Source organism: Pollicipes pollicipes, unplaced genomic scaffold, assembly GCF_011947565.3.
Source record: "Pollicipes pollicipes isolate AB1234 unplaced genomic scaffold, Ppol_2.1 Scaffold_4219;HRSCAF=4965_pilon_pilon_pilon, whole genome shotgun sequence".
NCBI classification, from domain to species: Eukaryota; Metazoa; Arthropoda; class Thecostraca; order Pollicipedomorpha; family Pollicipedidae; genus Pollicipes; species Pollicipes pollicipes.
In genome coordinates this window covers 724,399-735,682 of record NW_023596448.1, presented here as the reverse complement: position 1 = coordinate 735,682, position 11,284 = coordinate 724,399, and the positions used below count along the sequence as shown (strand labels likewise).

At 51.5% G+C, this 11,284-nt stretch overlaps 1 protein-coding gene across 1 annotated transcript; it reads right to left on the bottom strand.

The window, feature by feature from the left end:
- Positions 1–3,470: 3,470 nt before the first annotated feature.
- On the bottom strand, positions 3,471–10,111 carry LOC119095649 (fibroin heavy chain). Its single transcript, XM_037218515.1, has 5 exons — positions 9,988–10,111; positions 6,259–8,134; positions 6,149–6,157; positions 5,621–5,769; positions 3,471–4,558 (listed from the first exon to the last, which is right to left on the bottom strand). Exons 2-5 carry the CDS (start codon positions 8,119–8,121, stop codon positions 3,829–3,831), a joined length of 2,751 nt encoding a protein of 916 aa, XP_037074410.1. The 5' UTR covers positions 8,122–8,134; positions 9,988–10,111; the 3' UTR covers positions 3,471–3,828.
- Between the last annotated feature and the right edge of the window lie 1,173 nt (positions 10,112–11,284).

Sequence of the window (11,284 nt, the reverse complement as noted above, 5' to 3'; positions counted from 1 at the left end):
GCTGTTTGGGTTGGGTATCGTAACTTGGATGACTTCTCTTGATGTTCTGGTGCAGTCTCACATAGCACGACTGACTGACTGGCACAAAGCAAGCTACTAGGTGAATTTCATAAGCCATAAGGACCAGGGAGATTGCAGCGACGTCCTGCGCGTAGAAGCAAAGCCATGAGCGCAGGCCTTTCCTGAAGATACATGAACCTGACGCGACCTGACCCAGCTACAGTTTGGCTTCCGGAATGTGCTAGATTGGTGGCAAGTGGGGGTATTACTTTTCAAAGCTCGGGTGGGTGAAGGGGGCAGCCGATAGGGTTGACCTGACCTACTCCAAAACCTGATTTTCCTCCGGATTTTGGTCGCTTGAATTTCAGTTTTTGATGTCAAAGATTTTGCTGAAATTGAGAGCGACAAAGATCGGTGCGCGGAAGAGAGATTGGTAATTGCAAGCCCATGTCAGAAATGCAGCTGTGAGAAGTTTATAATTGGGTTTACTTCACCAAAAATATCTTACTAAGACGGTCCGGTTATGTTTTTGCCACCGAAAAAACGTTTCGTTTATCGTTCTCGGAAGGCAGTCTGGAAAACAAAACGACAAGTGTTATGCACAATGGAGTGGGCTAACCCATGCAGACTAGCGAAGAGTGTGCCTGTGGTGCATTTTCTATGGAGAGGAATGTGCTGTAGATGCAGGGTCTCTTGTAAATTCTCTCCGATGATATTGCATGAAGACAAAACAAAACGTAGCGTTTGTGAGCGGTGTTATGAACGCCTTGAAAACGTCCGTTTACGGAGAGCCCACACACTACTAGTTGAACACCTGGCACCCTGCTATGCAGCAATGGATCATGGTTCAACAAATCCCGGTGTAAATTTCATGAGCAGTAAAAGCCAATACGGATCTCAAGACAGTATGGTCGCAGTAAATTGGACGTCGCGAAATAGTTCGCACAAGTTTGCGTCTGTCTTGCTCAAAAGCAATGGGAAAAGGCTGTCATGAAAATCAATGATCTTAAAAATGGCTATCTCAGTCAAAAAATCCATACAAAGCAGGAACAGCTTAAAAAAAACAGCTTCGACATACTCAAAAGCTGCCATATATTGCAGTCGATGTTCATGTCCCAATCCAGGGATTACCTCTTGAAAAACCTGGCAACATTTGCAGGCGGGCAAAACATGTAAAGGAATTGGAATAGCACAAAAATATCAAGTCCCTACAGAAAACTACGTGATCCAGATAAACATGGAACTAATAGCAATGTTTTCGGGTATCTAGCCCGCGGACATTTCAGGAAAATGTTCTGCATTTCCTTGGTCCAGTATTTTTTTTTTTTTTAATATTCATCGGAGGGTTGGGCTCAGAGATACATTGGAGAGCAGGTCAAATCAGCATTGAGGGCCCTGGTCCTCTGAAAATATATGAAGTAACGTCCATATATAAGATATATGTAAGTTATATATATATATATATATATATATATATATATATATATATATATATATATTAAGTTATGAAGTAACGTCCGTCGTCGCATCACAAGTGCTGGAAATTTTGCCAGCATATCTAAAACAGCTGAAAAGATGCCTCAGAAATGAAGAGGCTGCTTGATTTGATCTCTTTGCGTTTTAACTTCGATTTCTTTTATCTGCAAACATGACCAATGAGCTGAGCATCACATATAGCTTGCAAAACTCCCCAAAATCGGCTCGCGCTTTGCGCTTTTCGCGTGAACAGGTGCAGCCATAGACCCACACTCTCGCCAGGATGATTCTCTGCTCCTGATCTGTCGTGAACAGGTGCAGCCATAGACCCACACTCTCGCCAGGATGATTCTCTGCTCCTGATCTGGCGAAATGGGCCGGTCTTGTGCCGACAGTGCACAGAACCGTCCAGACGTAGCCGCAGTGTTGACCCGAGTTATACAGCTCGTGCAGGCGGCTCAGGATATTTTTTCTCGTATTTTCCCCGTGGCAAAGAGATGGGCGAGGGAATGTTCTGCCCAGACGGCAATGTTTCGGACAGGTCATGTCACTTTAAAAAAGTAAAACCTTTTGATTGGATGGATTTCGTGAATCAACGCCCACGCAAAGAACTGTTTGCTGGGCGCGCTCTGGCCTCAGCATTCGATCGTAATGCCCCGGATCAGCGGCGCAATCTGGCGACGAAAGCTTGACGTGCCGCAATTCTGGGCACGGTCAGTCCTGCCCTCTGACGTCACCTGATCGGTAGCGCAGTTGGTACAACCAGCCGCTGGCCATCCTAGTCCAGAGCAAAACGTAAACGCCAAAAGCGGCTTGAACACACGCCATCATGCTTGGGTGAATCGAAGCACATGCGCTGTGACCGACTGATCTGAACGGGAGCTTGGAATATATGCTGGAAATAACAACATATTCATTCTATCAAACATTTTGAGCAATTTCGAACAAATTTTGCAGAACTGGGTGCCTTGCTGCTGAAACTGCACGAAGCTGTGCTCTGTAGCTGCTAAGGGATCAGTTTCAATCAATCGGTTACAGTTTTGGACAAAACTGGGCCAGGCCTCGTCTGGCTGCTCTAGCCGAAGATTGTATAAGCATGCAAGCAACGCTGACTCGAACCCCGGGCTTGCTCGCATTCAGTAGCATGCGATTTTCAAAAGCCAGTTAGTGAAAATATCATCGTATACTTTGTGGCATATTTGCAATAGATTAAAGAATAGATTTGCAACTTGAAGATAACTCATATTGTTACGATATGATATCAACACACGCTTTTCATCCCTTTCCAAAGTTACACCAATGGAAGAAGAGCGTCCCGTTTTGCGGCACCTGCGTGTGCTTGACATTCTTTATCAGTTTTCATCAGGCAAAACATAAATTGGCGTAAGTTCAAAGCTTCGCACTGTATGCCTGTGCCACCTTTGACACAGCTTGTCTCCTATGATCCCCTTCGGCTCCTACTTCTCTGCTTGAGGGTGTCGTAAATATTGATCTGAGCTATGTCCAGTGCCTGTCCGACCGCCGCTGGTGTTGACGCGCCACGCGCCTGCTAAAACCAGGCAGGGGCTCCTCTGGCGGCCATCGCAGGCCGGATGCTTACAATCCGATTAGCCTTTGCATTGCTGAAAGTGCTGCAGTATCACCAGTGTATATGTTGGAGTGGTGCGGCCCCGCTGTGCACCGCGTTGCCATGGCAGCCTGGCCGTAAGTGTAAACATGAGACCGGGGCATGCGGCGTCTGTACAGAGTGTCGTGTAAACGGCGCCTGCTGTCCTCAACATGCACCTCACATCATAGACGGGAATCGTTCGATTTGCAGTTAAGCAGGAGCAGACGGGGATGCGCAGTCGCCGACGGCATGCGGTAACGGTGTGTATAACAAGAGCGAAGGCTTGACATCTCTGGCAGGTGATGTTCACGTATAACAAGAGCGAAGGTTTGACATCTCTGGCCGGTGATGTTCACGTATGGACGGGAGCATAACAAACGCCGGATACGACAAAACGCGTTTTATTCAACTCGTTACCTAACACGAGCGGGGAAGACCAAGGTAAAACTTTTCAGACCACCCTGAACATGGGTCGTCTGTTACCACGATAGCCGAAATGAGTAATTAAGGCTCAGTTTCTCCGGTGAAATTGCAGCTTGCAACAGATCGTCCGTGTCTGATCGCCCTTTGGCCTTCCATTTTCTTAAGATTTTTAGTTATCTAGTGTGAGACGTTTGTCGATTATTTTCCATGCCCCACTGCTTCGTTGTCGCCGTTTTCCACCTGCTCGCTTTAGCACCGCCATGGCTGTCTCAGCTCTTGCAATCTCCGATCGTATCGCCCGCTGTGGTGTTCTTCCCGCTCTAATAGCCGCTGGACACCAGCGTGTGCGGTGGCGGTGGCGGTGGCAGGGACACTTGCACCGGCGTCTGGACTACCTGCACGGGCACTGGCTGATGCTGCTGCTGCAGCCTGTCAGGCAGACCACTGGCTGGGAACGCCGCCAGCTTCTCCTGCACCCAAGTCAGCAGCTTCGGCACGCTGGCGTACACGCCCGGCACGCCACCCTCGCCGCAGCCGATGCCCCAGGCCACGATGCCCGCCTGGACGTACTTGTTGGGATCCGTTTTGCTGGGACAGACCAGCGGCGAGCCGCCGTCGCCCTTGCACGTGTCGACGCCCGGCTCGCCGCCGGCGCACGTAAACGAGTCGTGCAGCTTGAACCAGCGGCCGAGCCGCGTCGTGCGCAGCTTCGTCTGGCACGCATCGTGCGGTACGATGTTCAGGTCGACCTGCTTCATGATGTTCTGGTAGGTGCCGCCCTCGAACTTGTCGCGGCCGAAGCCCGTCGCCACGCAATGCGCGTAGTCGAAGTCCTCGTCCGGCTCCGGCAGGCAGATGGTGTCGATGTGCGGCTGTAGAGTCACCTTGCCGTCCAGGAACAGCAGCGCTACGTCGTTGAAGAGCGTGCGCGGGTTGAGATCCTCATGCACCTCGATGTGTTTGACGTGGAACTGCTCGTGCGGGAAGATCTCCGTCTCGCGCTTGGTGTCCCAGTCGCCGAGACGGACTACGATACTGCCAGCTCGCTTACTGAAATGGTACCAAAGTTATGAGCATCGTGCAGACAGTGGTTGAAAGGCGGGGAATCTTGCAATGCCTGTTCGCCTGTGTGTGTGACAGCGTGATGTTAAATGCAGAGGCGTGGCCAGGATTTCGCACAGGGGGGGGGGGGGCAAAATTAGGACATAGGAGCACTTTCAGCCAAGTTGGCCCGCTTCGTCGCTATCAGCGACCTGCTTTTTATTTGTGAGACGTTTTTGTGCTTGACATCGCATTTTGGTGCTTTGGGGGAGCATTTGTTATATTTGAAAATCTCAGGGGCGTTAAAAACTGCCGAAGAAGTACTACAATTTTCTGCCCCCCCCCCTTTTTCACCCCAACTTTTCTACCCCAGGGGTCGCGCTACCTTCAGCGTGTGTGTGTGGTGGGGGCGACATAGTCGCAACACAAGTCCCAGACCAGTCCCACCCTTGGCTACTGGACTGGTCGCATGCCGTTTAGCTTCTCAGTTTGCAGCAGAATTTTGACAGAATGACAACCTTTGTGATAAAACCCGGCCTCCACACGGCTGGGTGAGGTTGTAAGCCGTCGAACTATACTCTGGCATGAGGGTAAGGTTGCGGCATCTTTGCAAAATGACAAACTTGAGCAAAGGCGATAATGTTCAACAACTGCTGTTAGGTAAAACGAAATCAAATCTCCTAAAAACTGTTGATGGCTCTTTTGAGCTTTTGGTCGATGATGAGTGCAATGAGCTATCGCCGATTACGCAAAATTATTGACGTACCCGCTTGGGGTGTAATAAAAACAAGAGATGCAAACTTAATGACATAAAAATGCATACACGCATCGGACCATGCATCCGTGGTATTCGCAGCATGACACATATCACTTGTGTGTCACAGTAAGCCGCAGCATTCCAGGAAATGTCTGCAAATCTGTCAGAAGAACACCCCCATATTAAACATCTCGCATTTATCCCTGCATTGAGATCACGCTGCCCTGCAGTTCCCGCCACCACTCATATCTCTATCGATCTCATATCGATATCGATATCGAGCTATCGATCTCAGCAGATCCATGCAGACTCACTCGTTCACGCAGTGGCCAGCAGTCAGAATGACGTCATCAGCTATCAGAGAGCCGCCGCACAGGTATTTCTCCAGACGTTTACCGCCCTGACGCTGCTCCTCCAGAATAATCGCCATCCACGGGAACTCTCCAAACTGGGACTCACTCTCCTGGAACAGGGCGATTCGCGGTTAAAAAAAAACTCCACAGAGCTGTCACTGGAGAGATGATCTAGCGAAGTGTCGATTTAGAGACAATGCAGACATACAAACGACTTCATTTGAACAATTTCATTCTATACGTGAGTAGAATACTAGCGGTCAAGTCGGGGCAATCACCCTGGCCCTACCTCTTAATGTCTAGTTGTTGCCAAGCTTTGAAAAAAACTTCAAGCGTCTACAGACGACGTGCTGGGAAGCACACTACAAGCTGAACTATTACCCCATTGGCGTGCGTTGTGTTCTTGAAAAATATACCAGACATGATTTTGGATCCCGAATTAAACTTCCTGTCGTATAGTTTATCGCAAGTTACAACACCTGGCCTCACCTTAAAGCCCTCCAGAGACACATGAATGCCCCTCCGGATTTCTGTGGCCGCAAGAAGGCACGTACTCCTCCTCCGTTAGCTCTTCCACAATTTCGGGCAGTGGTTTGGACTGTGGGGACCTTACAGCAAACATCCAGGAAGCTCTTGCACTGCGAGTTGGACTTCGGGCCTTCCCCTTCTGCGGGGCCGAAGCGGATGTCAATCAGACCAGCGCCGTCCGTGATAATGTCACCTCCCTTGCAAAGATAGTACGGCACGCAGATGCAGTCCTGAATGATCTCCTCGTGAGTGTCTTCGATGACTGAGATCTCCCCACCACTGACGGAGGTGGATGACGATGCCCCACCGCTGGAAGCGGCTGAGGCAGCTCCACCAGCGGCAGCTGAAGAAGAAGAGGCTCCCTGTCCTGCACCGCCAGCAGCAGCAGACGAAGCTGCTCCGCCACCAGCAGCCGAAGACGAAGCAGCGCCACCACCAGCAGCCGAGGACGAGGCAGCTCCAAGTTCTAAGCCACCAGCAGCGGCAGACGAGGCAGCTCCACCACCAGCAGCCGAAGATGAAGCGGCTCCATGTTCTCTACCACCAGCAGCAGCAGAGGAAGCGGCACCACCGGCAGCAGCAGACGAGGCAGCTCCACCACCAGCAGCCGAGGATGAAGCGGCTCCATGTTCTTCACCACCGGCAGCAGCAGACGAAGCGGCGCCACCAGCAGCAGCCGAAGAAGAGGAACCTCCAAGCTCCAGACCGCCAGCAGCGGCAGACGAGGCAGCGCCACCACCAGCAGCCGAGGACGAGGCAGCTCCATGTTCTTCACCGCCAGCAGCGGCAGACGAGGCAGCGCCACCAGCAGCAGCCGAGGATGAAGCGGCTCCATGTTCTTCACCACCAGCAGCAGCGGACGAAGCGGCACCACCAGCAGCAGCCGAGGACGAGGCAGCTCCATGTTCTAAGCCGCCAGCAGCGGCAGACGAAGCAGCGCCGCCAGCAGCCGAGGATGAAGCGGCTCCATGTTCTTCGCCACCAGCAGCAGCAGATGAAGCTGCTCCACCACCAGCAGCCGCGGACGAAGCAGCGCCACCACCAGCAGCCGAGGATGAAGCGGCTCCATGTTCTTCGCCACCAGCAGCAGCAGACGAAGCGGCACCACCAGCAGCAGCCGAAGAGGAGGAACCTCCAAGCTCCAGACCGCCAGCAGCGGCAGACGAGGCAGCGCCACCACCAGCAGCCGAGGACGAGGCAGCTCCATCGCCACCAGCGGCTGAGGAGGCAGCGGCTCCATGTTCCTCACCCCCCACGGACGAAGAGGAGGCAGCACCGTCTCCCGCAACTCCAACCGTGACCGACGAGGCAGCTGCATCCCGAGCAGACGAAGAGGCAGCCGCTCCTCCGTCGCCGACTGCAGCAACGGCCTCCTTTTCACCCTTTTCACCGCTCTCCTCGACAATGATTTTGGCCGACTCGGTTAGGTCCGCAGCAGGCACGCACTCCAGGCCGTAGTCGGCGGCCTGCGCTACCACGATCTCGATGATGTCATCGCCCCCCGAGCTGACAAAGTAGGACGTCTGGGAGGAGTGTGACGACTGCGAGAACTGTCTGCTTGACGAGCTGCTCTGGTGGGTCACGACCCTGCCGTCGCCGACCTGCGCTGAGATGTCGATCCCGCTTCCTACTGAGGGAACACCTCCGATGGAGGCGAGGCCGCCCTCACCGTCTCCTGAGAGAACACCTCCGCCGGAGGCGAGAAGGACGGACGGCACACCGACATCCAGCTGAACGCCCACGCCATTGCCGGCACACGCCTGGCAGCCGTCGGAGTCCTGCCCTGCATGGTCTTGGCTGGCTGGCTGGCTGAGCTGGCCGCCCAGACTGCCAGAGACGAGGACCGGCGGTGGCGCTGGATGACTGATGGCGTCCTGATAGGTCGGCAACGCTGTCGCCAGGCCCACGCACAGGGCCAGGGAGAGGAGCCGCATCTTGCGCTGGAACCTGCGAATAGGATCAGATGTGGTGAGTGGAACAAAGTCACAAACGTACAAACCACATCAGTCATCAGTGACTTTGACGGTTTGTGCTTCCTTGGAAGGCACACAATTGGTATAGCGCTCGTGGAGTACATCACCAGATGCTTTAACTCCTAGCACGCCAGGTGGTAGAGGTCGGGGCAGCTCGGTGGCGACTGGACCGTAATACGTCGTATTTGGTGGGCTAATTTCAGAGTTGCCAGCTGGACTGAATCTAGCCATGCAGATTTCAGCTCAATGAGAAGCACGGTGTCTGAGTTGATGCCTGGTCGTTTTTGTGTGGCATCTAAACGCGGATATATTCCATGTCCTGCACATATATTGTGAAAACTGTCGAAAACCACAACTCCTTGCATTCGTTTGGAAGCAATATCGGTGTGACTTTGTGAACTGCGATTACCTGACCTACCATGACACTGACGCAGTAGGTCAAAACGTACAACTGACTTAAGCAGAGAATGAGTTTTGCTGTGGATTTTTAAAACAATTAACCAGGCACCTGCCACGTTATTTCACCGACGTTATTGAAAAAGTTCATACTGCAACGTTCTGTCTGCTCCGCCCAATGCGCAGAGCTTCAAAATGACCTTTCAACACCTCAGGTCATACAGATGTCCAGGGCTCCCGATCCACCACTGACAATGACATGCTGTTCTTAGCCATGGATTGGTGGGACGCGTATTACTGTTTACGTGATGCTGGGAGCTACGCCCACTCCCTACCCTTTTTGACATTTTCGAAACCGAGAAAATGACCGGGATCATGAATTCTGTTCTCACAGATTGGTTCAAATGAGCCTTGGTATTGTTTTCACAGATGCTTTCCAGACTGCTACAGACAGCCGTTTATCACTGTTCAAGCGACATTTGAATAGCGTTCTGAGACTGATTAACCTGTCTGAAAAGCTAATTTGGCATTGATCTGTCAATATTTGAGATTCCTGAAGCCTCCAGAGATGACTCAGAAACGGTTTTTTAGGAAGCATGGCGGAACAAATCACGCACGGTATCAGGCGAGCATGCCGCTCAAGGCTCTTGGGCCTTGTCAGGCCGAGGCAGGCCAGAGTGAGCCACAACCTAGCTCGCTGCACTCCGACATTGGGTGCGTGTGAAATGCCCGGGTAGATCCGGGAGCTATAAGAAGAGAATTTTGGCTCTTTACTGCACACAGGAATAAGGCTAAAAATGAGATGTGAAAACAGCGCCATCTGATCAGCAATGGTTGTAGAAAGCTTGAGATACTGGAATGTATGCAGCGTAACATCCATCTCCGCATCCATCATCATTTCGCTTGGGCAAACAACAAAATTAGATTTGAGGAAATGACGACACGCAATGAAATAAGGGGCTAGATGTAGCATGCATATTATTTTGAAATGACTTGTCAGGCAATTAAAATCAAGTTCCTTCTTTTCTTACCGCTGCCCTCATGCGCATCACCAATGCGAATATCTAAGAGATGAGCATATAGGTGCGAGCAGTGGTTATCAACCAATATGGGCAAACATTACAACGCCAGCACTGTGGCGTTCCAGTGGGCCTACGTTCATTACTGCAACAATGGTTGCTTAACGCAACAGTTTCTCTCACGCAAGCTGCTTGCACTAAACCATGGCTGTAAGGCTCAATCTAATGAAGACATAAAACTCGTACAAAAGTTTCCAAAGTTCCAAAAACATTTCACATATTTTCCACCTGTAAGCTTTGGCCAGAGCGGCTTATCGGCCAATGAACGCAAGATTCAGTTAGCCGTTCGCTTATAGTTGCCCACACGTCAGCCCGTTTCTACAAGCACCGATCCCAGTAGTGTGCCGCTTACCGGTGAGGACCGTCGAGTGAAGACGCTTGTCTCAGGGCACGCCCTCTCTCCGAGTGCTGATCCTCCAGCCGCCTGCTCTTATATATACAGCCGGACGGCGTTCGGTGGCGGCTGCAGGCAGCGCTGCACTCCGCTGCCCGGGCTCGGCGTGTTTTCCAGTGTATATGGACACGGCCGGGGGGCATAAACAGGGCGGGCTGTGGGGGCCGCCGACGTGGGGCTGCTTGCCAGAAGTGCTCACTCGTCACAGGCCGCCAGCCTATCATCGGCAGAAGTGGACGCGGCGGAAAGTTGGCCAGGGCCTGGCGCACGTTGCTCTGTTTACTTTGTGGCAGTTTCCAGGATTTAAACACATGATTATTGATGCGTTTAATCAAAGGAGGGCGGTGTTTGGCAGTTCTGGGGAGGAAAGAAGTACGATAGACAAATGGTGAGCCGCATATATTGTAAGGCGCTGTTTAATTGCACGCAACAGATCATAACAAATAACGACCTGGGTTTGAAACAACACAAATGTAGTTATCGACGGGAGCTTTCTAGCTCATCGGGTTTGAGCTCATTTGAAGAGGTTGAATATCCGCGAGCACGGGCGCTGGAACAGGAGAGAGTGGGAGGGGCGCTTTCCCGACTTCTTGGGTTGGAGGGGTGGCCCCCTCCACCTAACTTTGATGCGGTTGGATTGACCTGAAAGTTTTACGCTCAAAGTCGGAAAACCTTTGTGCAGAAAGTCTTAGAAAAATGGAAGTCAGCCTGGCTGATATTTGTAAGCATCAGTACATCCTTCGACTGTTTTACATTCCTGGATTTTCTTTTGTGCGAGTTTCATCGTTTAAGTGAGATAGAGACAACACTGCAGTTTAGCAAGAGTTTGCTGTTGTGCGGTCGTTATCAAAACAACGCATTTTCAGTGGTTCATAATTTGTGCGCTCTTCGAATTTATTTATAAGCTTATCATTCTTTATCGGCATGCGCAGCGAACTCCCCATGTAGGAGAGACAAGTATGTGTTTCGGTATCTGCTCCTGTCACTGGCCCAGGGGCCAATCCAGGATTTCGCCAGGAGGGTATCACTCAGCCAATGTTCGTCAAGTGGTCTACAGATTCGAATTCATATTCAGATCGATGTTCACGACTTTCACCAGCTGTTGGTCACATGCTCGATACTAAGCCTAGTCGGTGTCAGGTACTTTGCTCATCGCGTTGCGGACGTCAGTATGTAATTTTATACACGCTTTTTCGGACATCCAAGTCCGTTTTAAAAGATAACTTTAGATCCGCGACAACCCAGCCATTGGTAG

Coding starts and splice junctions, on each gene's coding strand:
- LOC119095649 (XM_037218515.1), bottom strand. CDS start 8,121: ATGCGGCTCCTCTCCCTGGCCCTGTGCGTGGGCCTGGCGACAGCGTTG. Junction 4,559..5,620: donor GCTGGCCACTGCGTGAACGA/GTGAGTCTGCAT, acceptor GTACCATTTCAG/TAAGCGAGCTGGCAGTATCG.